Source organism: Meleagris gallopavo, chromosome 9 (assembly GCF_905368555.1).
Source record: "Meleagris gallopavo chromosome 9, MGAL_WU_HG_1.1, whole genome shotgun sequence".
Lineage (NCBI taxonomy): Eukaryota > Metazoa > Chordata > Aves > Galliformes > Phasianidae > Meleagris > Meleagris gallopavo.
Genome location: NC_139412.1, coordinates 4,359,778 through 4,375,269, shown reverse-complemented (window position 1 = coordinate 4,375,269; position 15,492 = coordinate 4,359,778). Strand labels below are relative to the sequence as shown.

The window sequence follows — 15,492 nt, the reverse complement described above, 5'->3', positions numbered from 1 at the left end:
AAATCCCATCCGCACCTCCCAGGCAGAGCTGCAAACAAAGGGAAAAGCACCACCCACCGCAGAACAACCGCTCCAGCGAGGACCAGAGAGTCCCGCTCATTTATAAGGGCCTGGCCACTCTACCCGCAGCGGCGCACGCCGAACCCCGGGCTGCTCCCGGCCGCACCTCAGCTCCCCGCTCGCCCGCCGCCGCGCGCACCCGAAGCGGCCGCGCTGAAAGCCCGGCAGGCTGCGGCCTCCCCCTGCTGGGCTCGGCGCCGCGTGCATCCGGGGCCCCGGCCGGCGGTGACGTCAGCGCTATAAAGGGCCTCAGCTCCTTTGTTCGCTCCCATTGCGCAGTTGCGGCAGGGTGGGAGCGGAGGTGAGTGCTGCGAGGCGAGCCGAGCAGGCCCGGGATCTGCGGGGAGGGGGAAATGGGGACCCGCGAAGTGAGGGTTGGATGTGGGAAGCAGCAGTGCGATGAAAGGCTCTGCCTGCGGAGAGGAGCTGCGCTCTGCCCGTCGCTGCAGACGTGGGGCGAGGTGCGGTGGAGCCCGGCCTGCCGCCTTCCCTCCCTGCCCGCCGGCCCACGTGCGGGGCGCAGCACGGCTTGACGGGGCGCAGGGTCCCTGGCGCGAGAATCGCTTGGCCGCCATTTTAGGTGCGGGGGTTTCTCGGCGCGGTCCCATCGCGTGGGCTCCACTTCCTCGAGGAGGACAAAGGGAGGCCGGCTGCGGGCGCGCCTTGGGGCCCGAGCAGAGTGCCCGGAGCGAGGCTTGAGGCGCGCGGTCCGCTCAGCGCTGAGACGTTTGTCTGGCGCCGGGAGGGAAAGAGGGCCCTGCTAGAGGTGGCCGCCATTTTGTGGAGATGTGTGGAAAACGCGGAGGGTCCGGCGCCCCCTCCTTGTTCTTCTCTCTCTTCCCGGCCCAGGCGCGCCGCTGGCGAGGCTCGGAGCGGGGCGGCCACCGCTCGTCTGCCCGCGCGATTGGGGCGGCCCGGCCGCTGGCGGCGCCTTGTGGGGCCCTTTGTGCCTGTGTGCGAGCGAGCCGTGCGCCGGGCTTTCCCGCCACTGGCCTGAGGGCGTGCGGTAACGGCGGTCCGTGGGGCTGGGCGGAACGCCAGACACTCCGAGAGCCCTTTTGTCTCCGGCTCTTCTTGTGCCGCTCCTCTTAGCCGTGTTGGGCTGGTATCCGTTCAGGCTGTCGTGTTGTGTAGGCCTCGGCTTTGACTTAGTGTGGATGTACTTAAAATACCGTAAAAGATTAGGGTTAATTTTAAATGTTGGCACACCTGACTTTAAACTTAACGTTTTGGTTTTATCTTAAAGTTAGTTGTATTCATAGAAAAAAAAAAATCTGTGACAGGAGTATGAGAGATTGAATGCTAAGATGACCGAGGGCAAAAAAGGCAGTAAGCTTAGCTTTTCAGTGTCCATCATTGTCTATTATAGAACTGTTCTCATCAGAGCCCTGCTTTGTTTTCTGGAGTTGACTCTTTCTGCTGGAAATAACTGCTTCAACCTTGTAGTTATTCTCTTTCCCTTTGTGCTTAACATCTCTTTGGCATCTTGTTCAAAGAGAACTGGCTTGAATTTGAGGAAGAGAGAATATTCCATGCTATTGTGTGGCAATCTGCTGTAGTCTATGTTTTGTTAATGACGACTGTATGCTTTCTTAGGTCTCTTGTATCATCAAAATGGTTGAAGCAGATCGTCCTGGGAAACTGTTCATCGGAGGCCTGAACACAGAGACAAACGAGAAAGCCCTTGAGGCTGTATTTGGCAAATATGGACGCATTGTGGAAGGTAAAAAATAAAGAATACTTTTGCCATCTTGGTTAAAACAGCAGAAGACAGCTATGATGACTCTTATAATGTTGATCTTATGAAATGATCATGTTCTCTAAGAAGTTCTGAGCTTAAAGGGTAAATAAAGGTTAAGCTTTGTTGCTTAATTGCAGAAGAGGGTAACGTGGTTTTATTTCCACTGCAGTCCTCCTGATGAAAGATCGTGAAACCAACAAGTCAAGAGGGTTTGCTTTTGTAACGTTTGAGAGTCCAGCAGATGCCAAAGATGCTGCCAGAGACATGAATGGAAAGGTAGGAATTGAGATCATCTTTGCTGTTAGTGCTAAGCAAAAATACCATTCCATGGAGTTAATTTAACTCATAATAAGACTTGGAATGATAATGGACTAGAAGATTCTGGAGACAAGTCACACAGTTAAATTTGTCAGGGTGTCTTTATTGCTATTGTCTCCATGAGGCTGGAATCACTTTCCTGTGACTCTGGATTTGACAGTAGAAAGTGAAGCCTGGCTCATTGGTTATCTGTTTTTTAATTGGTGATGGAGAGCTTTCTAGTAGACAGCTTTTCATTCTTGCATGCCTCCTCTAATCATTTTGTATTTACTGTATTTGAACATAGTACTGCATAAGTCATGTTTTACAGAAGTGACTTGCCTGAAAACTGTGAATGTTTCCCCTAATATGGGTTTGATGTGATTTGCCTACACTGTGGTGTGTTGATACATTGTTGATTTGTAGGTATCCTTATATATGTGGCGTTTCTTGCCAATTACAGTGAAACTGTTTTGCAGTTAACCAGCAATTGAATTTGTTCATACCCTGCAACAGAACTACACAGCTTAAAGAAAATATGTACTAATAAATACTATGCCTTCAAAAAAGGAAAACAAATCTGAATTTGGAGCAAAATTTGAGGTTCACATCAGGAGAGCTTGTTGGAGGAATGTAGGTTATTGTGATCTGATTTTGCTTTGGCGTATTTGAAAAGCTGAATGTCAGTTTGCGAGTTAGTGATCAACAACAGTTCAAAGAAATGCTCTCTTTAGATGGTGTAACCTGTCATGTTGACTTGAATTTCAGACTCTTGTCTGTCATGTGCAGTCAGAAGAGTTCAGTTGTAAAGATCATGCTGAATTGGGCTTTCTGCTAACAGCATCTCTTCTAAGGTTAAGAAAGCCTCTGTTAAGAATGGTTGAATAGCACTTGAGCTTTTGATAGTTGTTAGTGTGAAATAATGACTGTTTTCTTTCAATTCAGTATAGTCCATAAGTAAAGCAAAGTGAATATTTGCACTTAAGGAGTAAGAAAATGAGTTTGTAGTGTTCACAGATGATGCTTATAACTAAACTTAGTTATTCCTTGTTTTGTGTTAAAGCAGACTTTCTGCTGTGTGTGCTGCTTAGTTTCTGAGTTCTTGAGGACAATCTGATGATGACTAGTGTAACTTTGCACAGAGACTTGCTTCTTCTTTAAGCTAGTCATTTTTCTTAGTGTGGAGAGTGACAAATCAGATGTTCTTTCTATACCAGTCCAAACATCCTTAAAGGTGCACCTGTTAATGAATCTATCTCCGTTGTGTAGCTTGCTACAGTTCTGAAGACCTGTTTACTGCAGTTTCAAAATCCTGATTTCCTCTGAGTTAATTAAATTGAATCTTCACATACAGTAACTTTGAACACCAACAACGAATTGTAGGACTGAAAGGAGTTCAGTCCCTAATCCTAAGAATTGTTCGTGGAGTGCAGCATTTAAATGAAAATAAATGAAAACTCAGAAAATAAATCAGCTGTTCTAGATCTTTAAATGTTGTGTATATATATTCACGATGGAAACATTCATGAAAGTAATGTTCAGTAAAGAAGCATTAAATGGCATTTAGCTAATGAGTTTGCCTGTATTTTGGAATGCACCATCTGGATCACTTGAGAACTAGGAAGTGTACTGACTTGTGGGTGATCATTGTCATGGCTTCTGTCTTCAGAACTGCAAATCTAAATGTACTTTTGTCGTCTTTGAAATTTGAACAGCAGTGTTTGAAAACAACATCCTCACTCAAGATTTGGGCAAGAATAGCCTTCAGTGTAAACCTGCAAGCATAGCTGTGTATAGTTCCAATACTATACCTATCTAGCTTGGCTTAGTTGTGGATGTGAAAGATGGTTGTGAGACAGTACTTCATGGGAAAGCCTTCTGGACAACAAGTGATGCCAGTACTTCAAAAAGACTGCATTCTGTGCCTGAAGAGAAGTGATGCTTGAGGCATCCTGTGGGAGGAATTCATTCTAGTCTGTCCAAAATGGGAGTTCTTCTGACTGTTTGGAAGTGATGGAGTGCTCATGAAAAATCCAGGCATTTCAAAGGAGGCAACAGCAGAAGCACCGCACAGACGAGCTCAAGCAGTCTGTAATGAGAAACTTGACCTGCCTAGCCAAGGCAAAACAGGTGATGTATGGGCAGTGTGTATCTCATTCTGTCATTCCAAAGAAATTCAAAGCTGCAGCCAGCAGAAGAGCTCGAATTGGTTGAATTCTGCAAGAACATAAGAACATATCTTCAGTTGCTGGAGTTGGGGGAAGAAATGGGGTTAAATATTTCATTCTGAAATGGAACAGGCATAAATGAGTCTCAGCTTGCTCGTTGAAAATTTTAGTCCTGAGGAAGGAGGTCAGGAGATAATGGTTTTGGGGGAAGGGAAATTTCTCAAGTTCAATTACTTTCTCTGCGAAACTGGATCAGTTACAGCCTGAATGGCACAATGGAAATGTTAAAGCATTTTACAGCAAATTCTTAAAAAAAAAAAAATAATAATAATAATAATAATCTTAATTGCAAGGTAGCAAAGTCATCGTCCTTGTGTCATAATATTCACATTCTTGTCTGAGTACAAGGGAATACTCCCAAGTCTGTAGCGAACTTTCTAACTGTTAAGCTGTTCTGTTCTTCATATTTGAAGTACTACGTACAAAAACCTGTAATTAAAGAGAATGTGACTTTAGAGGAAACATCTGGGTCAAGCCAAAGATAAAATTCCATTCTTCCAGTTGAAGACTTGTCAAGCCAGTTGGAGCATGTTAAGAGGTTGGAAGTGAATACTGCTGTCCACTACGGAAGATTGTCGTCCTCTAATGAACAAATTTATTTACAAATCTTTTTGTGAAGAAGTGTTACACAGAAAAGCTTGGCTTGATAGGAAATGATCTTCAGTTCTTTCTGTATTTGATGAAGAAAAGTGCTCATGGTGTGTTCTCAAGAAGCACACAGAAATGGTGATGGAATTGCAGCAGCATCAACAGTAAAATGGTCCATCAGAGGGGAAACACCAGCGTGGTGTTAGGCTGCTGGTTCATGCAAGTTTCTTTGGAATATTTGAATTACAGCTACTCAAACTTTCCAAGTGCATCTAGTTTAACTTCTGTTTTGCAACGTGGAACAGTTTACAGTTCTCTAATTGCTTGACATTCTTTGGGCACATTTCAAAACTGTATAGATTGTTCATTGCACGTGCAGGAGTTTTTTAAATTGTGGTTGCAAATCTGCTACTATCCTTAAGTGAGTGTGTATGTATATATATATATAGATAGATAGACTTTATTTTTACCAGCAAGGTAATGCCACAAAATAATGTCCCTTTCATATTAAAAATGCTATTGTAACACTTGGAGTCAAAATTATAAACACCAGTTGATGAGTGCCTGTTTTGACAGCTGGTGTTTTGGACCCATTGAAAATTTCTTGCTCTGAGATGACTTGTCTGAGTTCTGTCTCATCAGTAAGATGAGTTCTTTTCATTTGACTGAAAAACCTATAAAAGAAGATGGTTTTCCTATTCTAATTTTATTGTATTTTAAAACAAGTACCTTCTGGTTAACAGCAGCAAAAACAAAGATTTTCTTTGACATGAGATGCAAATTAGACTGCTTGAAAGCAGTTTTAAAAGAAACTATGTTTTGCCTCAGTAATGTGCGTAGGTGCAAGGCAGAAGAAAATAAGGAATAGAAATCATTAGGAAAACCTACCTTCAGTGTTTAAACAAACAAGGAGATAAAAAAAAAACCATCAAGTTGGACTTGACATCCAGGTGTTCAGAACCCCTGCTAGTGAGAACGGATGATAATTGGGTTCAAAAATCCAAACAAATTGTTAGTAATCTGCCATAAAACGGCACCTGCAGTCATGGTAGCAAAACTTCGGGCTTTAAGCCTACCTTTCCCATTGGGAGAAAGATGTCTGGGATATGAGAGATAGCAGAACTAGTTATGAACTAGGTATGAACTGCTAGGTTCCAGTGATTAGCAGTGTTAATGCGTGCTCCTGAAATGTTCTGAGCTTGTCATACCAAATGTCTGAGAAACTACATAAACTAAGTCAAAACCAGGACCGATGTTATGTTGCTAATCTTTTTTTTCTCAAGATGGATTAAGTCAAACCTTTGGATGTACACTTTCAGTTTTTCAAACTACAGATGTGTATAGTGGTGGAATATGTCCGCTGCTAGAGTGGATGATGTCAGAAAGGGGCAGATTTCATTGGAGAAGGAAGAAGATTCAGTTTTACCTCCATAAACAATCACTAGCGGTGCAGAGACACTTACCAGGAATTCTTCTTCTATTGCAATAATGTGCAATTAACAACACTGCCTTATTCATTAGTTGTTACAAATATTTAGCTTACAAAAAGTCAAGCTGCATTTGCTGATAAAGATGTGCAGTAAACTAATTTCAGTAGAGCTCTATCTTGGCTCTATTCTCCTGAACAAATGTGTGTTGTCTGAAAGAGGATGTGATGGATACACTTGCTGAGTTACTCAGTATGTCTTAACGCATGTTCATATTTGAGGCATAATAGCTGGCTGCAGAATTCCTGTTACTGCAGGTCTATGCTCCAGAAAAAGCATCCACTTACGAAAAAAAAAGTTCACTCTGGAAAAGCAAGTAATTGAGTAAATTGTCAGTCACCTCTTTTTTTGAAAACTCACGTTGAAACGGTAGGAAAGGGCTGAATTGCCATACTCAGTCTGCTTTGTAGATGCAGAAATTACTTCTAAATACTTCAGTGATCACCGTTTAATCAGGACATCAAGAAAATGTACTTAAAACGGCCTCCCCATTGCCAGAAACCCCAACTGAAGCTAAGATATCTTCAGCTTAATCCTGTAACTACTGGTGCAGTCAGTTTGGTGCAAAAGTCCGTGGCAATTGGAAGTAAATTGGAGCTCATAAATCATATTTCATTTACGCAATAAATGACATGGGGCTGCCGTAGTCATTGGACACTTTTATTTTGACTGAAAGTGCTTTCTGATGCTGCTCTGGGTTTTTCATCAATACCACGAGAATGAAGTACTCTAGAAATTAGGCCCAACATGCTGCTGAGTACGTGGGGACTAATACTGAAGACTGAATCTGTTCTAGAGTTGCTCTAACATTATAAAATGGAAGCCCTATAATAGTGAAGCAAGAAGGGCTTAATTTAAGAAATACAAACATGACTGAGCAATAAGTAAAGCAGCTTCTTCTTTAGTCATTAGATGGGAAGGCAATTAAAGTGGAACAAGCAACCAAGCCATCCTTTGAAAGTGGTGGTAGGCGTGGGCCACCACCCCCTCCACGAAGCAGAGGTCCTCCCAGGGGCCTTAGAGGTGGAAGAGGCGGAAGTGGCGCGAGAGGACCACCTTCAAGAGGGAGTCACTTGGGTATGTATTTACCTATCTCATTATATACTTGGACAACATACAAGACAATCCCATTGGAAGATGACAGTAATCCTACTGGAAAAAGTCAAACAGCTGAATAGTGCACTCCTTGTTCATTATTAATATCATGAAATATAATCTCGGCAGTTGAGTCAAATTTTTGATTAGGCAAGTACACCTTAAGAAAAAGGCTTTCAAATGTGAAGATTCCCTTCTACATCTAACACTCTACTTGACTTTTGGCTATGAAAGAATCAAAACTCCTGCCCTGCACGTGAGAAAGGAAGCTTTCTTGTATTCAAGGTGAAAAAGTGATTCTCTTCCACCAGGGTAAGGGAAGTGCTTTCTGTTCTTACTAGCAAGAGGTCTAAACTCACTAAACTGTAGCTGTTTAAACGATTGATCCTTTGGGGTCACAATGACAGTTAGGAAAGCTAAACATTGCTCATGACGCTGTTTTAAGTTGAAGCTCTCTGAAATGGAAGGATAGTACACTGCTCAATACTGGATGTATTTTAACTTAGAGATACCTACTTATTCAGCAACTTTTGAGTACTAAAACAGTCACTTAAAGCAGCACGTGTTTTATAACAGTAAAAGCTGTAGTGCAGGGGAAAAAAAAAAAAACTGAAAATAGTGAAAACTCTATTCTTGGAAAGTCTATGTAGTAGGTCCTACGGTATCTCTGTTCCCTCTTTATGTAGGATCTTCTTTAGTGAATCTTCCCAGGTGGCTTTTGTCTTCTGAGGACAGTAACTCAAGCATTTAACCTGAGACTGATGACAGGAAAGAGTTTTCTTTGTCCTTTGCAGCACACACTGTGGCTTTTAGATCACTTCTATAAGACAGTTCTTAACAGGAATTTAAGCTGTGGAAAAGTTTATCTGGCATGCTCTCAATTCTGTCAGTAGCATCTAGTAGTGACTGAAAAAAAAAAACAAGAGAGAGGTATTTTTAGGGTCTTGTGTTAGAGGTTTACTGTTGATCTACACAGTAGTGGTAACATCAGTTAGATTACTGAAGTTGAGACTTTAGGGGCATACAGGTAAGTGTTACAGAAGTAACAAGTTGGTACGTGGCTTATCTTCTAGGGTCTTCTCGAGGGCCGCTTCCCATGAAGAGAGGTCCACCTCCACGAAGTGGAGGCCCTCCCCCTAAAAGATCTGCACCTTCGGGACCAGTGCGTAGCAGCAGCATGGGAGGAAGAGGTAAGAACTTGATAAATTTGTTTTGTCTAGTCAGCTGTCTTGTAGTACTTTACTCATCAGAAACTTAGGAAAAGCATTGATTTCTTTTTGAAGTTAAATGTACTGCAGGCTAGTTGATCATCTATATTTATCAGTTCTCATCATTCTCAGCTGTTTGGTACAACTGGTGTGATTTGTTGTGTTCCTTTTAATGCTGCTTTAAGACTTCGTAAGCGGAAAAGTATTGTGGATGCAGGCTGCGGGTGATGCTTCTAAGTCTGTGTGAACTGTTCAGTTGTAATTGCTTTGCGTCTTCTGTGTGGTTAAGTGCTAACAATATTATACAACTTCTATTTAAGCTCCTGTGTCACGTGGAAGAGACAGTTATGGTGGTCCTCCACGCAGAGAACCAATGCCATCACGAAGAGATGTCTACATGTCTCCAAGAGATGATGGCTATAGCACTAAAGATGGGTAAATTTTCTTAATGATTTAAATTGGCTCAATATTTTCATTTTTCAGAGGATTTTGTTCTCTGATTACTGTGACATAACCCAAATCTTGTTTGTTGTAGTTACTCGAGCAGAGATTACCCCAGTTCCAGGGACACACGGGACTACGCGCCACCTCCACGTGACTATGCGTATCGCGATTATGGTCATTCCAGTTCACGTGATGAATACCCTTCCAGGGGCTATAGGTATCTACTACTGGATTTTTGTCCATGTCTTCTTGCTTCTGCTGTGGTCTGACTGATTTATACTAAGTCTCAGTAGTCTTTCCTCTTACAGCGATCGTGATGGATACGGTGGTGGACGTGACAGAGACTACTCAGATCATCCAAGTGGAGGTTCCTACAGAGATTCATATGAGAGTTATGGTAAGAATCCATTTTGAAGATCATGCAGTAATTTGTACGGGTCTCATGAAGTCTGACTTCTACTAGGTTGATCATGTTTTAGGGGGAAGTGGTGCATTTTTTTTTTCCCCTACAGTGAAAGTGCAGTTGTTGGTTATCATTTGATCCTATTGTTAAGCTATAAGTTAAAGAAGCAAAGTCTACGGTTCAGAATTACAGCTATCTCTGGAAAATGAGTTTCTTCTCTAAAATAACAAGCTGTTCTGGAATGCCCAGTAGAGAGCCTGCCTGAATAAACACCACCGTCTTCATTCCTTCAAAGTCTATTAAATCCACTCACTGCCTGATATGCAATTCCCACTTAAAATACCATTAACGTGGCAGATTATATAAAGAACATCTCAATGCATACAAAAGAGTAAAAGTAAACATTTAATACAGCAATTCTGTAAATTCAGATTGAAATTGTTTATATAACTTATGGTGTTGCCATATTACCTGACCATTGACCCTGCAGGTAACTCACGTAGTGCTCCACCTGCACGAGGGCCCCCGCCATCTTATGGTGGAAGCAGTCGATATGATGATTACGGCAGCACACGTGATGGATATGGAAGCCGAGAAAGTTACTCAAGCAGCAGAAGTGATGTCTACTCAAGTGGCCGTGATCGTGTTGGAAGACAAGACAGGGGTCTTCCCCCATCCATGGAAAGGGGCTATCCACCTCCTCGTGATTCATACAGTAGTTCAAGCCGCGGAGCACCCAGAGGTGGTGGCCGTGGCGGAAGCAGATCTGACAGAGGTGGAGGCAGAAGCAGATACTAAAAACACTCTTAACTTTTTTTGGACCAAGACATTACTTCTCAAACAGATTAAAAAAAGTGGAAGTTCTATCTTTACTACCAGAGGACTACTAAAAGGAAAAGTTGTTTTTACCTTTTTTTATTGTTGCCTGTTAAGTTTTCCCCTCCATGACTTTTATGCTTTTGTGAAGAAAAGTAAAACCAGTGTTTAATTTCATTTCAAAATTGTTAACATTTCTTTCGAAAGGCAGATGTTAAATGTATAAAATTTGAGCTGTGTACTAGTGTTGTAATTTCCAAAAGTAAAGTTTCCCTGAAATGCCACACTTCCCATCTGACTTTCCTCGTGAACGGAATGAGCAGTTCTTAAGATCTTCCACACGACATCCAACTATCTAATGTGGAGCTGGATTATTCTACGTATTCAGCATCTCACTCTTAAAGTATTGTTTGTGATGTGGAGGGTGGTGGGGATGTTCCACAGGAAAGTTCATTTTTGTCTAGAATTCCAAGTCAGTGTTCCCTGAAGTCAGTGTTCCTAGTAGAAAATGCCTTCAGATCCTTGTGTTTAAAAAAAAAAAAAAAAAGTCAATCCACCTGAAAAAACATGTGGATAATACTATTTTTTTTGCCTTCCTCCTGTTTTGTGGGGAGTTTAAAAAGTTCTCCCCATCAAATGAACCATGTACATGTAAGTCAGCTACAGTATACTGTTAAAAAAAAATTAAAAAAAAAATAAAAAAGTTTGACCAATTCATCAAAGAAGCTACAAAGCCATGCTTACTCATACTGTTTCAAATTTTTGCAACTCTGTAGTGTTTCACTTTTAAAGGAACATCTTTGATTCCAAAGGAGAAAATAAGATAAGCAAAGAAGTCTTTCTCTCCAACTTCTCAAAGGCTTATGGCTTCCTAAAAACAAGTGAAACTTTCAGCATTCCACAGCTGATTTAAAGCAGCAAATGCCTGTGAAACAGCAAAGATGGTAAGCAAAGCAAACTAGTTTTTCAGTCTAAGTCAAAATTGAACCAAGTTTCTTGCTCTAGTACGGTAAAACAAGCTGCACGTCATGGCAATGGAAGTGCTGTCTAGATTTAAAAAAGTAAGGAAATGAAATACTTCAATACATTAGAAGTTCTCAAAATTCAACATTTCTTCTTGGATGAAAGCGTTTATGGCACCAGTTTTGAAACTAAAGATAAGAATGCAGCTCGCTTTAGACAGAATACTGTGAAGTAGGGTTGGGAGGGGGTATTTTGTGCCCAGTTTCTTTCAGTGAAGACGCTCAAACAGACTGCCTGTACTGTTATTTTAAGAAAATTAAAAGACTTGTGAAGTCAGGAATTGGTTTAGATTGACAGATACCATCTCAGCTATTGGGAGTTTGAAGCAAGCCATTGCAAACTTGACATTTAGTTGGATGCCTGACTGTTCAGTTTTGACGCAGCGTTACAGGGATACCTGGTACATGTGGCAGAACCTGTGACAAGTTATGACTCAGGTAAAGCCATGAAGTTCAAATGATGCTCTTGAACATAGTATGCGTGAAGACCTCCAACTAAAAGCAAAACCAAAGCTTTTTACTTCTGTTTAGTCCTCAGTATGTTTTGTCGTTCAACTTATGGATTTTACATGGCAGTGCACCATTGAAAAGGAATGAGAATCCATAAGCCATGCAACCAATCACTAAGTCATTCCAGTCCATTCCAAACCAGTGAATCCTCCACCACTTAGAAGAGAAGTAGTAAAACTTGAAACAGACTAATCTGCAAACCCAAACTTGTGACTCTTGAAATGGGGGGAAGCACTGGGAAGTGGGGAGATTGACTCGTGCTGTACAATGTATTTTTCTCAGCTTGCTTTATTTTGATTACAGGATGATAACTTCTGGAAGATGCATCTGAAGTAAAGCAGCTTCATCTGGTTTGGTGGCAGAGATGAATGATGCCTGTACTGATAGATGAGGTAACTGCTGTGTTTTTGTAGTAGCTGTATGGAAGATTTTTGATGGATCTGTATTGGGGTGGACATCCTTGGTGGCTAAATAATCCTTTCATCTCTGAAAGCAAATTTTAGAGGAGCAGATCTAAGCAGGGTTTTTAATTGTCAAGTTAGAAATTTCAGTGAGTGACTTCCCCCTAAAAGAAATGGTCCATTTGGGAACCACTGATCATAAAATATGGTTACAGATGCACCATAAAGTGCATTTATGTATGGATGCACCATACTTAGTGTAGGAGTCTTCATAAAATAAGACGAAAACATCTGGATTGGAATAACAGCAAGAGTCCTTGGATTAAATTGCATACTTTCCATTTGTGTTAAAAGAAGCTTAAGACTTTGTAGGTCAGTTGTGTTTTGTGACTTGAAAGTCTACCACATTAGAATTAAACTTCTGCAAGTGGCAGAACAAGTAGATACTGTTCAGATCTCGTGTAATAGCAACTGTTGTGTTTCTCTGATACTTACCAGCAAAAGAGGGAAGTAGTTGCTGTGCTGCTAACAGTGCTCTGGAAAACTTTTTCTCTGAAGAATCGTCATTAAAAAAAAAACCCACACCACCCTTACTGTGTTCATTGCCAGTTTAAAAAAAAAAAAAAAAAAGTATAGACTGATGGGTATGTACAAATTGGGTTGGGTTTTTGTTTGTTTGTTTGTTTGTTTTGAGAAGATTTGCCAGAATTTTTTTACTGTAACTTTTAAATTCATTTTCCAAGTACTTAATACATACTAAAAAATATTTTGCTGCTACTTCAAAGTACTTTTGCGGTCCAGCTTTTAAAAAGGTGAAAAGAAAATGCTGCAGTTGATACTGTGGTTCATCTGACTAATCATGTTTGATTGTAGGTAAGACCTGTCTTGTATAAAGGAGATTACTGTGTGATATTATAATTTTAGTTTGCTTACAGTTTTTTCTCTGCGCAGTACTTCTGTCAAAATAGGCCATTAATACTTTGTACTTATTCCTGACAAATTCCTCCTTAGTCTCGGGGTACTGGATTTTATTTCAGATCAATAAGGGGTGTGATACAGTGACAGGACCCAGTAAATCAGGTTGATGGCTGGACTAAATGATCTTGAAGGTCTTCTCCAGCCTAGATGGTTCTGTGATTGTGTGAAATACAGAAGCACCATCTGTAGTTTTTGCTTTGAGTTGGATAAAGTACATAGTTAAATAAAACCTGCTAACTCACCAGCCTTCTATTTTGCTGTTACTGTTAAAAAATTTTCAACAAACAAGTGTTAATTTCTCATCTTTGTGGTGCTCTTGATGTGGCTGTTCAAGTATTCAAATCACAAATCCTTCTGGAAGTGACACTGAACTATTGGGTGCCTTTTTTCATGGAAAATGCACTGATGTCAGTTATAGGGCACTGAGGTGGAGTCAGGAAATAAGTCTGGAAAGTAAGCTCTTCCCTCCACCTGCAAAAAAATTAGTAGAGTTCAGTTTTTAAAGTTTGAGACTGGTGCATCCAGACCATAAGTCTTGCTAACATGGCTTGGTATCTTTAATATGCATCATCCTGGGTGACTTTAAAAGGTCTTACCAAATCATCATGCAGATGGTGTCAAAATGTCACTTTTTTTTTGTACTTACATGCCATATTATTGTTAATTCTCTGTATCTCTTCTCTGGGAAGTGGGAAATTAGTTACTTCTGGCAAGTGAAAATTTCTCTCTTTGAAAATGAAGACCTTCTTTATCAGTTTACTAGATTTGTTTTGTCACTTAGAGGTGCTTATTAGACTATATTGGAATTAATGAAGATACAGCTGTTGATGTATTTTTTACTCTTAGGACAATTTGGAAATAACCAAAATATATTCACTGTATGCAGCAACAACTCAGTGATGTGACTTTGACTGTCTTTTGCTTTTTGAGAGCATACTAAGTTGAATTTCCTTTCTTTCAGACTACAGGAAGGCAGTGCAGCAGTGGACGTGCACTGGAAAATTGAAGAACAACAAAATGCAACTGGCAAAATTGACTTTTGAGTGTGGTGTCACCCACTATTTGCTTCAGAGAGTTATGTTACAGTTTAAGGAATTTTCTTCGAAAGTAGCCCATCTAACCTCTTATACCTAAGTGTTTCTTAGATGAAAATCAGTTGTCTCCTGTAGCTTACATCTTCCAAGAGCCTGGAGTTTTATTTTTATGCAGTAAACATGCATCAGTAAATTCTGCAGCAGAAAAATACACAGAGTTCCTCTTTATATGCACTGCTTTTCCTCTTTCCTGTAAGAGGAGCCGTTATAGGAAAGTGAGTTAAAGTCCTCTAAAATGTAGAGGACTAAATAGCTCCAAACTACCTCACCAAGAATCCAGCAGGAGTTTTACATTAGTGTAACTTGAAAATTTCCTAATTGTCCAAGCCTTCTGGATGAGAGGGACAAAGTGTTTGATGTACTGAGGCAGTATAAGTGATGTTACCAGCATGATCAGTGTTCTTTCTTATGTGTACTTGGTTCTTAGAAAGCTCCAGCAGATGCCAGCAGTGTGCATCCTAACAAGTGCATAATTCCATAGAAACAAGATGTTTTCTTCAAAATACTGCCTTTGATGGGTTTTTACCCTATCTGTGTGCTGATGTGCCAGTCCACACGAGAGTAATGCTCAGGCATGAGTATTTGTTGCAGAAAACTAACCAGATTGGCAGAGATACTTAGTTAAGGCTTATAAAATTTATACTATTTCTACAATAGACAAAACTTAAACAGCTCTTGGTTTTTCAGTGAGTAACTAACGAAGAAAAAGCATGTGTACACTTTCAAGGGCATTAAAACTATGTCTTTTTTGGGGGGGGTTAAGAGTCTCACTTTAAACTTCAGCTAAAAATTGCTGGTACTATGAGTAAATTGCCTTTAAATAGGAAATGGATAAAACTGCAATGTTTTCCAGCGTTAATAAATAAGTTGTTAAATAAAATGATTGTTTGTTTTAAATAAATTCTTATTTCTTGGTAGAAATGATTGATGACCAGTATTATGTAGTGGTGGTTTATTGTTGGGTGTGGTCTCAGAGTATATTGTGCTTATTCAAGGAGGAGTCATACTGTAATAATAAGAGCTTGTAGTCGGAGTACTTCTAGGCTGAAACACCTAGCCTAGCATTTTAGCTGAAATGCAATGCCAGTATATGAGCTGCTATATGAAAAAAGATAGAGGT

At 40.6% G+C, this 15,492-nt stretch overlaps 1 protein-coding gene and 1 non-coding gene across 3 annotated transcripts; both read left to right on the top strand.

Annotated features, from left to right (window-relative positions):
- Positions 1-243: 243 nt before the first annotated feature.
- On the top strand, positions 244-15,273 carry RBMX (RNA binding motif protein X-linked). Of its 2 annotated transcripts, none has more exons than XM_031554650.2 (11): positions 244-361; positions 1,657-1,783; positions 1,971-2,077; positions 7,307-7,478; positions 8,570-8,686; positions 9,025-9,139; positions 9,240-9,365; positions 9,457-9,545; positions 10,042-11,311; positions 12,203-12,291; positions 14,240-15,273. In XM_031554650.2, exons 2-9 carry the CDS (start codon positions 1,675-1,677, stop codon positions 10,347-10,349), a joined length of 1,143 nt encoding a protein of 380 aa, XP_031410510.1. In that variant the 5' UTR covers positions 244-361; positions 1,657-1,674; the 3' UTR covers positions 10,350-11,311; positions 12,203-12,291; positions 14,240-15,273. The 2 variants fall into 2 exon arrangements, with proteins under 2 accessions (XP_031410510.1, XP_031410509.1); XM_031554649.2 differs by having other exon boundaries at positions 9,442-9,545.
- Positions 1,834-1,898, top strand: LOC116216954 (small nucleolar RNA SNORD61). Its single transcript, XR_004160700.1, has one exon. It is a non-coding gene; the product is annotated as a small nucleolar RNA SNORD61 (small nucleolar RNA).
- Positions 15,274-15,492: the final 219 nt, after the last annotated feature.

Excerpts from the sequence above, each read along its gene's own strand:
- RBMX (XM_031554649.2), top strand. The coding sequence starts at position 1,675 with ATGGTTGAAGCAGATCGTCCTGGGAAACTGTTCATCGGAGGCCTGAAC. Across the intron at positions 7,479-8,569 it reads TTCAAGAGGGAGTCACTTGG|GGTCTTCTCGAGGGCCGCTT; the intron begins GTATGTATTTAC and ends CTTATCTTCTAG. Across the intron at positions 9,366-9,441 it reads TACCCTTCCAGGGGCTATAG|TCTTTCCTCTTACAGCGATC; the intron begins GTATCTACTACT and ends AAGTCTCAGTAG.